The sequence below is a fragment of the Bemisia tabaci genome, chromosome 6 (assembly GCF_918797505.1).
Source record: "Bemisia tabaci chromosome 6, PGI_BMITA_v3".
NCBI classification, from domain to species: domain Eukaryota; kingdom Metazoa; phylum Arthropoda; class Insecta; order Hemiptera; family Aleyrodidae; genus Bemisia; species Bemisia tabaci.
The window spans coordinates 12889051-12905359 of NC_092798.1; the positions used below are offsets into that span (position 1 = coordinate 12889051).

The 16309-nt window shown below is 41.2% G+C and overlaps 1 protein-coding gene across 1 annotated transcript; it reads left to right on the forward strand.

The window, feature by feature from the left end:
* The first annotated feature begins 1465 nt into the window (after nucleotides 1-1465).
* On the forward strand, nucleotides 1466-14399 carry LOC109042509 (uncharacterized). Its single transcript, XM_019059297.2, has 6 exons — nucleotides 1466-2067; nucleotides 3290-3738; nucleotides 8159-8587; nucleotides 10094-10459; nucleotides 11369-11700; nucleotides 12629-14399. Exons 2-6 carry the CDS (start codon nucleotides 3388-3390, stop codon nucleotides 13302-13304), a joined length of 2154 nt encoding a protein of 717 aa, XP_018914842.2. The 5' UTR covers nucleotides 1466-2067; nucleotides 3290-3387; the 3' UTR covers nucleotides 13305-14399.
* The last annotated feature ends 1910 nt before the right edge of the window (nucleotides 14400-16309 follow it).

Consider the following 16309-nt stretch of genomic DNA (forward strand, 5'->3'; position numbering starts at 1 on the left):
TCGCGAAAGAACTAATCCGAGGCACTCATTGGCCGAGTGGTTCGCCAAACGCAAAATATGTACTTTTAGGGCCGTGTGCAAAAGCTCAACGTCACAATGTAAGTTCGAGTGTGTTTTGCGGAAATTTAACACCAACTCACGCGTGTTGGAATAGCACTGAGTATGATGCTGTTTTTTCCACGGCAAAAACGCCCGTCGTATCTTAGGGCCGCGTGCAAAATTTTGCACTCGCCCGGTGAGAGTTACTAAGCCCCTTCAATTATAAATCATGCAAACCGCAGAACATTTTGATGGAGGAATTGAATCACTGCTCTCGCTTTGCCAATCGCGTGACATGCGGGAGATGCGCCTAAAATTCAAGCCTCGGTGCCTAAAAAAAAGGGAGATCGCTCAGATATGACGCCTGAAAGTTGATGCAATATAGTGATTTCACCAATTTCCTCTAATTTCTTTTGTCTCCTTCACCATACAATTGTATGATTTGTTTGTAAAAAATTGTAGATGTATTTTCTTAAAAATATGACTTGCCAGCCAAAGGAGGTAATCATGAGTAACGTTTTAAATATGCTTTCAAGTTGTATTTTTATTAAAGGGAAAAAAAAAAAAAAATTCCCTGTAGTTTTCAACTCGTGAAGGACTTGATTTTTTCCTCATTTGAAAAAAAAACCAACTCTACCCTGCTGTAAACTATTCCATTTGGGATTATTTTCATCCTTTGCCTTAAATTAGGCTACTCCTCAAAAGAGCTCTCTACCGTTTCTATTTTTTTTTTCAATTTTTATATTCCTTTTCTCAAAGTTCAGGTGTGGCGGCTTCCAACCAACCCTATAGGATTTTTTTTTTTTTTTTTTTTTTTTTTTTTTTTTTTTTTTTTTTTTATCAATCGTGATTCTCATTATTTTTATCCTTAGAGTTTTGTTCATTATCATATGGTTTTATTTTGACCCTCATTAATGCAAATTCACGCGCGGAGTTTACCCAAATAGAGCAAAGTGCCTTCCCCTTTAACAAAAGGTCATTTCCTGCAATTATAATCTTGAAATTTTCCCAATTCTTTTTCAATTTGCATCATGTTGCGGCATACACAATGAGCTTTAGGGGAATTTTGGTTTTTCGAATAAAGTTCTTGAGAGGATTGTCTAATTCATTATTTTTCTCTCTCGTGAAAAAACAGCTTAAATAGTTTAAATAGGTAGTAGAATTAGGTAGTAGAAATATAGTGCTTGAGAGGATTGTTTAATTCATTCTTCTTTTGTCTCGTGAAAAAGCAGCTTAGGTAGTTTAAATAGGTAGTAGAATTAGGTAGTAAAAATATAGTGTTTGAGAGGATTATTTAATTCATTCTTTTTTTTCTCTTGTGAAAAAGCAGCTTAGGTAGTTTTATTCCCTAGTGCCACCCTCATTATCATACTTGAGGGAACTTAATTAATAAAATTAATGACAACTCCCTCTCAAAAAAAGTGAAAAAAAAAAAAAAATGCTATCCACAAGAAAACGAATGGACTGGAAGAGAAACAACGAGATGCATCAACCCGTAAATGAAGCAACGGCATGGATCAATCGAAGTTCACTGATCACTGTCCGCAAATAAAAATGCACGGGCCGTGCCGTGCTTTAAATAAACATGACCTTTTAATTTTTCACAGCGCTGTGTCATTGCTGAGATGGAGCTTTAGGTGTCAAACTTGTTTACTCTTCTAAGTGCTCGTTGAATCTGACTTCCGAAAAACCTCCCCGAAATTCGATCTCACTTGTTGTTAATTTAAATTAAAGCGGTTATCAGAGCAAAATTTGTGCGGGGTGGCTTCCCGAATTTTTGAGCTATCGTCGTACAACAGAACTGTGTGGCGAAATATCAGTCGGTGAAGAGCATACCGAGAAAATTTGAATTGCAGAATCGTGAATAAATTTATAAATGTGGCACACTGGAACGTGAAGTTAGGAACTTGAACTTGATTTGGACAGTGGATCGTGTTTAAAAAACCGTGTCTCGAAAAATGTCGCGCGTTGAAGCGATGGAGCTTCGGCTTGATGGAGCCTGGATTATGATATAAGTGAGAATTTTTGGTAAGGTTCATTGTTATCAAAAACCTTTCTACTTTCTTCATGGACAATCAGGTCATTATTATCATTAGAGATTAGAGATGGCCTATTTTTTATATTTTAATTGGATTTAAAAATGCATCCAGCCGAGAGAAAAATATAAATTACACTTTTTAGTGATAGCCCATTAAGGGTGAAGGAGCAGTGTAACAGCAGCAAAGTGATAGATAAAGCGACCACACAAATCGATAGACAAATCTGTAGACAAAAAAGACAGAGGGAATATAGAGCGCTCCTATTGGTGGAGGCAGGTGGTTGTAATGGACAAAGGCGGTGAGTAACAAAGTAACAGACTCAGAGTGACGGCACCCCAAGAGAGATTGTCCGTCATTTTCCCACTTATCCTATACCCACCACTAGTTTCGACCAATAGGATCGCTCCATTTTCTCTTCGTCTTCTTTGCCTACCGTCGCTTTCCCTATCAATTTCAATTATCAGCCAGTAGTGTTCATATTATCCCTATCCAGATTTTGTTGACTTCACTGGTCGTCATGAAGCGTTCATAAATCACGTAAAGCACTTTTTAGATGTTTTCAGCTTTGTAACACTGCCTAACGCAACCACGGAACCACCCTGATAATTTAATAACGCTATGACGGACCCCACCCCCACTCCCTGCCCCAAGATTGTGGAAAACTGTTGCCTATATAGCTAGATTAAATTCGAAGTATTTTTAAAGAAATTTTAACGTTGGAACTGACCCTCCTCTCTCACCGTAACGCAAAGTAACGCAGGCTCATAACCCCCCACTCCAGAGCGTTACTTACTTATTTATGGATGCTTCCTACCGCAATTATTTTCATCAATCCTTATGAAAGGAGGGGTATCGATAAGGGTCTATTTTGACCTTCCCCCCCCCCAGAATCTGGAAATGTATGCGGGTTTTCCAAGTTGACTCGACGCAGTCTACGGAAATAATCATGATTTGGTATCCGTAAGCCACTGGATGGGTGTTGAATGGTTGCCTGAACGTAGGTCTGCAGGCGCATTTCAGCGAAAAATGCGTGTTTTTTTCACTCCGAGGCTTTTTCGATACCAAGCAAATCGTCTAACTAAAACGAGCTTTTGATACGTTATCAAGGAGGTTTCAGGACACATTTTAACCCTGAATTGATTTTAGTTAGATGATGTGCTCTAAGGGGCTAAAAAAATACACTTATCGATACCCCTCCTTTCGTTTTCCAGAAATGGATCGTTTTGAGAGTGAAAGATTTGTTCACGGGAAAATCGGTCGGCTAAACCGTTTGAAAAAAGACGAATAGCTGTGAAAATTAATTTCAAAGATGGAGGACAGTCCTTTTCTATGCCTAGAGCACTTGGCTATGCTCCGCTCAGCCGTGCTCATGTGGGAGCAGCCTCAGATCCAGGCGAAGATCAACGAGTACTTCCGGACGGAGTACTCGTGCAAGCAGCCCAAACAGAAGAAGGAGAAGTGGAACGACCTCACCCAGGAGGTGGTCCAGCTCCTCTCGCTAGTGCCCCTCCCGCCCAGCATCCACTGCGAGATGGTCCACATCGTCCGCTCTCTCGGCGAGCGACTCTTCTACTGGACCAAGTACGCCAAGAACATGTCCATAGCCAGCTCCGACTTCTCCAAGCCCGTTTTCTGGACGCCCATGGGCACCATCGACCAGGTGAGAATCAATTAGACGCCATAAGTGTCACGTCATAGAAAACGTTAAATAGTTTGAAGAAGAAGAAAAAAAGAAAAAAAACCAAGCAGTGAACTCCATTACAATGTGTTGATAAGGCGCGTCATTAACTCGCACATATCAACCCCTTTAGTTTTCATTTAAAGATATTTCAAAATAGGCAAGTAACACAACAAGAGAATTCATACGATCCAACACTTCAACGATGCACTTTGACAAGACCGTATATTGTGAATGTAGTAAGCTATTCGAACGAATTTAAATTTTTTGATCTGCCTGAAGCAAAATCTTATCAGATTCTTGAAGAAAAGTGCTGCGGAATAATTTAAGCGAAGAAAGGAAAAATTCTGTTGAACTCCAAGAAGATAAAGTCGATTTAAAGGTATTTTGGGGCTAAAATACCCAAATCACCGGTAGAATAAATCCCGTTATATTATTGAAAAGAAATTGACTCGATATAAATGCAATTGCTTTAAATATGTCTCGATTTTGTTACTTTAAACGTCTTCATAAGCGTATTGCGAAGCTATAGGAAGCTACAGGCTTTTACTTTTGTGTATTTTCTCAATTGAAGTACGCTTCCCCGATTTCTCGGCTAAAGCTGTGTTTAGCTGGGCTCCAGCCTTGCCCCTTTATAGCTAAGATTCACTATCATGGATAAACCTGATAGAAATAAAGCGTGAGATAGGTGTCGAATTGATGTCCTGCAGGTTACCATAGTGCAAAAATAGTACTATAACTACCTACTCGGGGACTTCAGGGGATCCCCGCGAAAAATCCCCTTATCAAGAATTTAGAAAAACAAATATCAGCATTCGCTGGCAGAGAGTCTGTTAGCTGGTAATTCCGAGCTTGCTACAACCTTCATTTCTCAACTTTGCCAAAATATTATTCATGCAATCGTTTTCGTGGAACATTCGCAGATTAATTCAATCTTATTTCAATCTTGAGACAACTTTGCCAGGATATTAATAAAACATTATTATTAGCTTTTTTTTAAAGCTTCTTACAACCTTTTTCTCTCAAGATTGTATCAATATTACGAACGCAAGCGTGCCCGTTGAACATTCGCAGATTAATACAATCTTATACCAAGATTGAGACAACCTTCCGGATAAGATTGTATGAATGAAATTTCAAGATTGCCTCAAGGAAAAAATTTCCGATTGGGACGGTGAATAGTGGCGAATATGTTATCTTTGTCCTCATCCACAATCAGCAGACTTAGCATTTTAAGCCACGGCCGCCATCTTGGATTTTGAAATTTTGAAAATCTGACCAAAAATTCGAGTTTCCCGTTGAAAAATACCTCCGGGTACCAAGTTTCACGAAAATCGATCAAACAGGAACCGACTTAGCATTTTAGGCCACGGCCGCCAACTTGCATCTTATAATTTTGAAAATTTGACAAAAAATTCGAGTTTCTCGTTGAAAAATATCGCCGGATACCGAGTCTCATGAAAACCGAGCGAACAGGAGCAGACTTAGCAGTTTAGGCCACGGTCGCCATCTTGGATTTTGAAATTTTGGAAATCTGACCAAAAATTCGAGTTTTCCGTTGAAAAATACATCCGGATTCCGAGTTTCGCGAAAATCGATCAAACAGGAGCCGACTTAGCATTTTAGGCCACGGCCGCCATCTTGGATTTTGAAAGTTTGAAAATCTTACCAAAAATTCGAGTTTCCCGTTGAAAAGTACCTCCGGATACCGAGTCTCACGAAAACCGAGCGAACAGGAGCAGACTTAGCATTTTAGGCCACGGTCGCCATCTTGGATTTTGAAATTTTGAAAATCTGACCAAATATTCGAGTTTCCCGTTGAAAAGTACCTCTGGATACCGACTTTCATGAAAATCGAGCGAACAGGAGCCGACTTAGCATTTTAGGCCACGGCCGCCATCTTGGATTTTGAAAGTTTGAAAATCTGACCAAAAACTCGAGTTTCCCGTTGAAAAATCCCTCCGAATATCGAATCTCACGAAAATCGAGTGAATAGGAGCAGACTTAGCATTTTAGGCCATGGCCGCCATCTTGAATTTTATAGTTTTGAAAATTGTTTCTCAAATTCGAATTTCCCGTCAAAAGGTACCTCTGGATACCGAGTCTCAGAAAATTCGATCGAACAGGAGCCATGTTGCATTTTTGGTCTCGTCCGCCATCTTAAATTTTATAGTTTTGAAATTTTGATGTCAAATTCGAGTTTACGGTTGAAAAGAACCCGTGGATACCGAATTTCAGAAAATTCGATCGAACAGAAGCTGAGCTAGCATTTTAAGCCTCGTCTGCCATCTTGGATTTCGAAATTTTAAAGATTTGATCTCAAATTCGAGTTTCCCTTCAAGATATATACGAGTTTACCAAGTTTCTCAAAGGTCGATAGAACAGGAGCCGAGATAGCATTCTAAGTCTCGTCCGCCATCTTATGCAAAAGTTAACGGGCGAGATTTTCTGCAAATTTAAATTATTACAACGCGTGATATCCAAAAACTAAGCTCAAATTTGGATTCCTCGTGAAAAATCGATGCAATTTCATGTATTACAAGTCGGCATAGCATGAGGGAAAGAAGCTAAACGTGGCAACACTGATCAGTCCGATATGGGTGAGGAGGTGAGCACAGGAAGAAGAAGAATTTATCGTTGGGGAAATTCCTCGGACTTACATAAAACCGCGAGATATCCAAAAACAAAGCTCAAATTTGAATTCCTCGTGAAAAATCGATGTAATTTCATGTATCACACGTTGGCATAGCGTGAGGGAAAGAAGCTAAACGTGGCAACACTGATCGGTCAAATATGGGTCAGCACAGGAAGAAGAAGAATTCATCGTGAGGGAAATTCCTCGGGACGAAATCTTCGCCTAGTGGCGCCTCGACAGATTCCTGACAGATTCCGATCGGACGGCGGCATAGATAAAGAAATTATTTCCGTAAGGGATGATGGAATTAGTACGCCTACGTTTAATCTCTTCCCTTCGTGCAATAATAACATATGATACATGAAATCTCATCGATTTTCAACGAGAAATCCGAATCTGAGCTTAGATTTTTGATATCACGCGTTTTAATATATTTAAAATCATAAAATAAATTACATGGCTGTTAATAAAAAATTGATCACGCGGAGGTGTTTTTTTTTTTTTTCTTTCCTTTTCCTTAATCTCTTACCTTTATGGAATGCTAAAGTATGTGACATGAAATCGCATTGATTTTAAACGAGAAATCCGAATCTGAGCTTATATTTTCGATATCAAGCGTTTTAATATGTTTAAAATCATAAAATAAATTACAGAGCTGTTAATAAAAAATTGATCACGCAGAGGTGGTTTTCTCTTTTCTTTTCTTTTCCTTAATCTCTTACCTTTATGGAATGCTAAAGTATGTGACATGAAATCGCATTTATTTTAAACGAGGAATCCGAATCTGAGCTTATATTTTCGATATCAAGCGTTTTAATATGTTTAAAATCATAAAATAAATTACAGGGCTGTTAATCAAAAATTGATCGAGCAGAAAGTGGTTTTTTCTTTTCTTTTCTTTCCTTTAATCTCTTCCCTCCATGCAATGCTAACGTATGATACATGAAATCGCATGGATTTTTTCACGAAAAATCCGAATCTGAGCTTAGATTTTCGCGTTTTAATATAAGTATTTAAAATTAGAAAAGAAATTACAGGGCTGTTCATAAAAAATTAACCACGGTATCTTCGTGCTGTTCGGGAAAAAAAGTAGTGGCATTTACCATATTCTGGTTAATAAAGGGCAAACTCAGAGAGTATGGTAACTTTCTTCAATATTATCATGCAAGTAACAAGATGTTTCCTTATTGTGAAAGTAATTTTGCCGGAGGTTATACCACACTGTCTGGTTGTGCTGTTTTTTAACCAGAGTATGGTAAATGCTACCCAACTTCATTTTCATGATGCTGTGTCCACTTGAACAGGAAATCCAGCAAATTTCAACCTCCTGAAAATGGAGGTGTTGCTTGTGTGAGGAATTTGCGATTTGACTGTCGATTCTTATGTAAAAGTTCGCAAGAAACACAATGGTCCCACTGGTTTCTCTGAAATCCACTCCCAAGCTCAAGAAAAGCTCCCAAGTTGAGGCCAAAATGGAGGGGATATCCCACGCTAACCTGAGAGTCCACCTCTACATCAAGACAAACTCTCCACGCAAAGCTAGGGAGCAAATACATTGACAGAGTTGCCGTGATTGGGATGTCCCCTCCATTTTGGCCTCAACTGGAAAGCTTTTTTTGAGCTTGGGAGTTGATTTTAGAGAAAACCAGAGGCACCGTCTTGTTTCTCGCGAACTTTTACACAAGAATCAACGGTCAAATCGCAAATTCCTCACACATGCAACATCTCCATTCTCTTTTGTTTTCATCCATTTTTTAATTTTTTCAGGTGAGGATCATAAAAACCCTATGCAGCCGCGGCGGGCCCTCAAACGTATGCAGCCTGTACCAGCTAGCATGCAACAACTGCCTGGAGGAATACGTAGAGTACCTCTGGCAGCAGGTGCCGCGGGAGGTGCAAGAGGGCCCGTTCTACCTGGAGGGGATCTACCAGCAGGCCGAGTTCCACCTGGTCGCCTACTGGAAGTTCTTCATGGAGGGCAAGCTCTCCTTCCTGGTCAACCTGCTCAAGCACATGAGCCTCGAGGCCTCGGACTTCTACATCCTCAACCACCCCGTCCACGAGAACATGTTCCGCCTCGCCGTCGTTGAGGGCTACCACGCGGCCACCAAGTACTTCTGGGCCAAGTTGGACGACGAGCAGAGGGAGCGCAACCTCTTGAAATGCGCCATCTTGTCTATTGAAAAGAGCAACGAGGTAAAGTTACAAAATATTTGGACTATGTTCAATAAAAAGGAACCAAGCCACGTCAGCTTTTGCCAATTCAATTTTTTACGTGAAAATGGTTGTGCGGATTTTTGAGCAAAGTTCAGTAAATTTTTTGCATGGCACAAAGGAAATTCCTTGAAATTCTCAAAGGAATCCGCACAAACGTTCTATCGTACAAAAAATTCCCAAGTTACATTTAGCAATGGCTGATGTGACTTGGTTTCTTTTCTGGGTGAGAAAGAGCTGTTGCCAACCTTTGGCGTTTATCACCTGCTCCACATATCAAAAACATCGCCATAGTGTAGGTTTAAGTTATCCCGTAGGTGCCCAAACCGGGTCGAATTGACACGAGGCTTGCTAGAAACACATGGCCCGTAGGTCGCATGGGGCCGAGTACAGTACATACAAGCTTTAGATAAAGCTCTACGAATACATTGGAAGAATGAATCTGACAATGAATTTTAAAAAAAGAGTGTCAGGGGTGTCATTCTGCCAATTATCCCCCCAAAAATCCCAAGCTGGGTCGAATTATCCTATCTTCTCTGGGGGAATTATGGTGCCGGTAAATAAGAGCCTTAGTTTAATAAGTCTACAAATACTTTCTAAAAAAAAGAATCATAAATTAAATTCTTTTTTAAAAAAAGGGAAAAAACGAGTATCAACACAACTGAAAAATTGTTCGAGCCTCGTTTTTTACTTTTCTCCCCATTCCTTGCGACACCCCATTCCCAGCATTAAGGTGAGTATTGCGAGTATACACCTCGCGCCGCGCCGTCGCGCCTTCAATTTTGCAGATGCAGCACGGACATCCATCGAGCATGTATAGTTGTATCTCTGCGCCGTCATCAACGCGCGTCCTATCCCTTGCTCTTTCTCCATATTATGATGGTTCCGTTTGTCTTCTTCGTGGTGGTGCTTCAAGGGCTAAGTGAACAACACAACCGAACATAGGAGAGATGAAATTGAAGAAATAAAATATAGTTCAATCAATTATTCTGAAAAAAAAAAAAAAAACTTAGTGCGCAAATAATTCTCTCTTGGGTTTTCTGGAAGCGGTATCATTTCAGAGAAAATATCAAACTGCATCGAGATACGTATAGAGTTCTTCCAAGAATATAACGAGAAAATTTCTCGTTTTCCAAAATAAAAACTTGGTTCTCGTATTTAAACACAATTCCTTTTTCCCTCGTGAGACCCATTTGGACCGCGTTAAGCAGAAAGGAACCAAACCACATCAGCTTTTGCCAAATTGAATCCGGTTTAATTTCATTTTTAACGTGAAAACATTTGTGCGGATTGTCGTGCAAATTTTAGTGAATTTTCCGCATTGTACGAGGTAAATTCCCCGAAATGTTCTAAGCAATCCACACAAATGTTCTTTTATAAAAAATTAAATTACATAGTTGAATTTGGTAATAGCTGATGAGGGCTTGGTTCCTTTCTACTAAACGCGGTTCGTTTATCCTGACGCCTTATATCTATTGCTGTCCCTAGGTGCTGTCTGGAAACCTGTTCTCGTACAAGAACCACGTGCACGTGGACATCCTGGTGTTCTTGCTCTGGCGGATGTCGCGGGTGCAGCGGCTGGAGCTGTACTCGCGGCACAAGAACACGGTGCTCAAGATGCTCCTGTACACTTGGCCATGGCAAGGGCTCTTCCTCTGCGCGCTCGAGGAGATGTGGCCGCTCTTCTCGGAGCAGGACTACCAGAGCCTCATGCACTCGGTCATGAGCCGCCTGACCCAGGACGCCGAGCAGGGCTACCCACTCCCCCACAACAAGTTCCACCGCATCTTCCAGGCCGTCTGGCGGGCCACCCCGCCGCACCTCAAGCAGAGCGTAGACCGCAACTGCTGGCAGGTAAATGTCCAGCGGCCTGATTATTGAAATTAATAGACAACTAGATAGCATAAGAAGACGTAGGGAGTATAGGGCGATCCTATAGATCACTGTTCGAAACTCACCTTTGAGTTTTAGGAGCCATGTGGCTCATCAAGCCCGATTTTTGCGCGTCATCGAAGATTTTTCAGGGGCCAAATTGACTTTTTGCCTATATATTACGGCGCATTTAGTGAAAAGGTAGACGCAATATGTTTTCGTAACAGAACTAGTAAGTAACTGTACTTTGGGGAAGACAAAAGCACGAATGATGAAATCGTGAAGAATAGAAAAAGCTTTCACTTGTAGTGCTGAAAATGCTGACTTTTTTTTAATTCAAATAGATTCATTTTTCGTTCTTTATGTGACTTCCTATGAAAATTCAGATTTTTAGGGGACAGTTTTAGGGGTCACATTGGCGCAGAACCTTCATTTTTTAGGCGCCATTGCCGATTTTTAAGGCGCATTTGGCGCGTTGGCGCCTGTGAGTTTCGAACACTGTACGTCACAAAGCAGGGAGAGGGGGAGGAGGTCACATATGCCGAAAAAGTGTCGTAAGTACTTTATGAACAAGGTGGAGAAATGGTGCTGGGTCCACACCCTTTCGCGGGGATAACAAAGCCAAAAGTTCCAAAAACTTCAAATAAATTTTTTTTGACTGTAATTGAAATTTGTTGAACTTTTGGTTTTGTTTTTCCCGCGAAATAGTGCCCTCGTTACTTACAGTTCGGGTCATTTCTTAGTGTTTTTTCTCGTGCTTCATGAACGCTCTTCATGTGATGCAAAAGTATTCAGTATAGAGTGTGGCCTAGCCATGATATTGAAGGAAAAACAAAACTACGAATAATACGTTCTAACACGTATGAGATATTAACGACAACGATTTTCCAGGTACTGTCGGTGCTGTTCAAGGTGGAGGACATCTCGAGCATCTCGATGATCGTGAACGACCCGGACCTGCGCGAGCGGCGCCACGACCTGATCGCCGAAGGGAAGAGCTACTTCACGAACCTAATCAAAGAGGAGAAGTTCGAGCTGCTCGAGCAATGCATGGAGGAGCTCCACTTCTCCGAGGAGGAGCAGAACAGCCTCAAATCCCAGATCCACATCAACATCGACTACATGCGCTTCATCAAACAGGAAGAGTACGAGAGGGTCGATAAGTACCTCGCGTGGGCCATGAAGAAACAGGAGGATCGCCTCAACCTCAAACAAAAGCTCAGGTTTGTGTCACTGCGTCTATTCCTTTGCCACCTGATGATCGTCCCGGGTATTGGCCTCACTGGAAAAAAACACATTGGATCTAGAGTCCAGACTCTTGAAAACATTGACAAGAAAAAATACGCTTGATTCAATCAGATTTAAGCCTAAATCGAAAGGAAATCCGCTCAAATTAAGAGGCTTGGTTCTTGATTCAAGCAAAAATCCGATTGAATCAAGAGTATTTTTTCGTGCCGATGTTTTTAAGAGTCTGGACTCTAGATCCAGTGTGTTTTTTTTTCCAGTGCTCGATACACGAATTAAATTCCGATCAAAATGAATCATTTGATGACCGTGGGGTTTTGCAGCGATTTCAAGCGCATTTTCAACCAGAAATATACCCAAAAAAATGAGCAGAAACTCAAAACCGAGCCTCACCGCCGTTATTGTGAGACTCACGAAGTGTGTGTCGTAGAGCGTAACTTATTTTAAGGTCCATTTTCCTGCGAAAAGTGGCATGTATCGTCGGTTTCCGGATGAAGGAACGTAACTTTATTCCACGGTTGCAAAATCGACTTAAATAATTAAATTTTTCACATAAAAGTTCCCGGGCAAAATTATGTTCAAAACTTTTCCGATTTTTGCCTGACGTCTGAAGAATGATTAGTAACATTTTCAGTTAGAAATGAAGGAACGTAACTTCATTCCACGGTTGCAAAATTAACTCAAATAATCAAATTTTTCACATAAAAGTACCTGGGCAAATTGTGTTCAAAACTTTTCCGATTTTTGCCTGAGGTCTGAAGAATAATCAGTAAAATTTTCAGTTAGAAATGCCCGTAAGATTCTCCCGGTAAAAATGCAATTACCGCGAGGATTTTTGGCAACATTGAAATTTAGTTACGTCTTTTCGTGGGAGGAACGACGATTGATTATTTTCATATGTTTCAGGTGCAGTCCGTTCTCCGTAGCCCACATCTGCACTTTGTGGTCGGTACCGTTGGGCGACCTGAGCGACGCGAAGCGTCGCTCAGCCAAATTCCTCGACTGGCTCTTCGACGCCGAGGAGGACCAACTCGCCTTCAAGATCAACCACCTCACCCTCTCCGAGCTCCACGCCAAGATCATCACCAAATTCATCCCTTTCAACCACTTCGAAATCGTGGAGCCGTTCCTCGAGTGGTGCCTCCTCACGCACGAGGAGATCCAGGACCTGAAAGCGCGCGTCGTGGCTGAGACCGCCGCCTCCACGTGCAAGCGCCTCGTCTCCGCCGACCTCCTCTTCGTCGTCGAGCACTTCTTGGCTTGGGCCTTCGCGGAGGCGGATCGGCGAGAGTTCGCGCAAGCTGATCGCCGCGAGTTCGCCCAGCAGTTTATATTGTCCGAGGACGGCGTCATGGCCGCTTGTAACCTCGTGCGCAAGTGCAGAAGTATCAACGCCAGCCGGGCGGCTCGATTGGAGAAGTTCGAGATGTTGTTCAATCTGTTCTTGCATTCGTTGGAGACGAAGGAGGTGTTCAAAGTTAGGTACCGGATGTATGTCAACGAGTTTATCAGTGGTAGAGTGGTCGAGGATTACCTGTTTTTCTTCGATGTTCTGGATGCGTTTGAAGTGCCTGTGTGGTGACGTCGGCACATGTGATGACCTCGAAAAAAAAGTTCACGAAAAAGACACTGAGTGTCTCGTTATATCATCCAAACCACTCGGTTTGTCAAACCGAACTTTCGGCTCTTGCAACTCAACTTTGCCCGTCGAAAGTTCGGTTAACACGGATCGAAGATTCGGTTTGACAAGTCGCACAGTTGGGATGATGAGGAACACCCGAACGTTCGGTTCAATGGCCGGACCCTTTTTTGCAGCAGTACTTCTTCCGCTAAAAACAACTCAAGGCCTGTAAGCCGTGATGGACTACTAGATATATGTAGGCATTAAAACAAATGGGCCGTTTTGGCCGAGTCTTAGGAGGAGGGAAAGGTTTTCAGTGGTAGGCCAGCTTTGCTAAGGTGAAAACTTCAATAAATCTAGAAAAATTGCTTATTGATTGACGAAACCTATCAAAATATGGCCCGTCAATAAATACAGAGACAAGCCATCAAATACATAGACAGAGTCAAATTGAATCTTCCTGCCCTCTCCGATTAGCATCCCTTAATTAAATCACCACTAGACATTTCCTCATCAAAATTTTCCGAGGAACGCAGAAAAGAAGTTCTATAAATTCAAAATCAACTCATGCACACATTTGGAAAGTCATCTTATAAAAAAGTTACCAAAGGTGATAACAAATCTGAGCCAGGGATTATAATAGTCTTGTACTTGTATTTCGATTTTAAAAAAGTGTTACACATTTTTGTGACAAAACAATGTCGAAATAATTTAGTCGAAAGTCACCACTTTTTAACAACTGTAGACTTAAATATGTGCATTTTTGAAGAATAGTCAAGTAATTTTTCGGTCAAAGAATTTTAAAACACCTGGATTTTAACGCAACTTTTAGTAGACAAGTCTCAGCACCTTCGTCCTCGTGAAGAATTTATGGGGCTTGTAAACTGTCGTAGAGTTGCTCACAAGATTCCGTTCAGAAACACATATTGCGAAATTTACATTTCTCACCCGTCACACAAAGTTAGTGTATTTTAACTTGTTTTTATGCAAAACTTCTTTTCCTTCCTTTCTTTTACGTCAATATTTTTATGTTAGTAAAACCGTTGAATCCGTGAATGTTGTTGTTTTTTAGTTTCTCATTGTCCTTCAATTACCTTACGTGTAATTACCGACCGACCTGGCTGCTCTCTCAGAGCAGCCGGACTAAGTATTGAAATTGATAGACAAAGAAATGTATTATGAAGGTAAAAGGAAAATTTAACGATCCTATTGGTGAACCTAGTTGTTTTTATTGTCATAAACTGAGGGGTAAATGATGGACTATCAATAGGGCTCCTTGTCGGTGGCCGTTTATCAGTCCATTACTTACTTTCTTTGTACCTTGCAACAACCCGCTGTCATCACTAAATAGGATCGCTTGCAGTTCCACTTGTCATCTTCGTCTACTTCTTTGTCTATCAATTTCAATAATCAGTTTTAAGGCGTGTAAAACAATTATAAGTTTTAAATCTAGATATAGCGTGGCATGGTTTGCGATATATCTATTGATTTATCATTCAAACCTGTAGGGAGGGATCGGTGAACGGGGTGTTTGCAACGAACACCTTAACGATCGATTCTTTATTACCACAGCTGCAATAGGGGAAATATCGATAAATCGATCATTCACGCCTCACCACTGAGAACAATCCAAAATATACAAAGAACAATCCGCATTTATTGAGATGAGCTATCTCACAAAGAATCGCGATTTTTTTGTTGTTTTTTTCATGCAGTTGAATAGAGGAGAGGCAGTGAGGTCAACTTGCGAGTGCCGACCTAGCAGAAGTTGGCCGGTCCATGATCTGTGCATCGCTGACGTCACTAATATTTTATAAACATGATTTTCATTCTTGCGCGCGGCGCGCGGCGCTGCGATGCGAAGTTATAAGAATCCGAGCTTTTCGGATTCGGCGACCGAGTCTTCTAGTGTGCATCTTCGGCAGCTCGTCAAGCAGGTAATTTTCTCGAATTTTTTCAAGGTTGTGCGAACTTTCGGAAGGGTCTGCTCTTGAGGGCCCAAAAGATCACGATTACAATTTTTGAGTTCTATATTGAATCCGGTAACTCAATGGGGAACTTATTCAATACCTGAAAATTTTTGAAGATTCTCAGCAAGAAGAACTTCAAGCGAGAACCCCATCCTCACACAACTAAAACAGAATATTATTGGTTACTCGATACCTAGTTTCATATGATTCCGTAGTAAAAGGCCGATTCAGGCACCTTGAATCGGGGCAAGGGGCGTAAAGGGGGTCCGGGAGCCTCCCCCAGAAAATTGTTGAATTTTTGGAGCATCTAACATGCAGTTTGAGTTAATTTCGTAGGATCTACCTACCAAAGGCCAAATCTTTTGAACCAAAGGAAAAGTGACTGGATTTCTGTCAGTGTTAATCATGCATCTAGATTCAGTTCACCCGCAGCGTGATGTCACTGACATAAATATAGCAACTTTCCTTGTGGATTTTTCGCGAGTTCTGTATAATCAAGAATCTTGTAACCTCTCATTCTTTTTTCTACTCATCACGACAAGTTTTGAGGGCTGATGATTGAAATTTATGTACAGAACTATAGATAAAGAATACAAAGGGAAAATGGAGCGATCCTTGCAGTGGTGTGGCGTGATTTGCGATATATCGATCTATCTGCCATTTAAACCCGTGAAAAAGGCTCGATAAACAGGGTGTTCTTAGCGAACACCTTAAAAATCGATTTTTTACCGTAGCTTCAAATGGGAAAATATCGATAATTGATTATTCACACCTCGCCACTGGATCCTTGGTGGAAGCGGATGGTTGCAAGGGACACGGAAAGTAAGTTATAGACAAATCATCGGCATTCCACGAGAGACCCTCTAATAAGTTCATCAATTTCCCTCTTAGCCTATGAAAACCGTCCATTTCTACCAATAGGATCGCTACGTTTTTCCTCAGCCTTCTTTATCTTTCAATTTTAATAATCATCCAGCTAGAAATCGCGCTTTCTCA

Excerpts from the sequence above, each read along its gene's own strand:
- LOC109042509 (XM_019059297.2), top strand. The coding sequence starts at position 3,388 with ATGGAGGACAGTCCTTTTCTATGCCTAGAGCACTTGGCTATGCTCCGC. Across the intron at positions 3,739-8,158 it reads CCATGGGCACCATCGACCAG|GTGAGGATCATAAAAACCCT; the intron begins GTGAGAATCAAT and ends TAATTTTTTCAG. Across the intron at positions 8,588-10,093 it reads CTATTGAAAAGAGCAACGAG|GTGCTGTCTGGAAACCTGTT; the intron begins GTAAAGTTACAA and ends TGCTGTCCCTAG.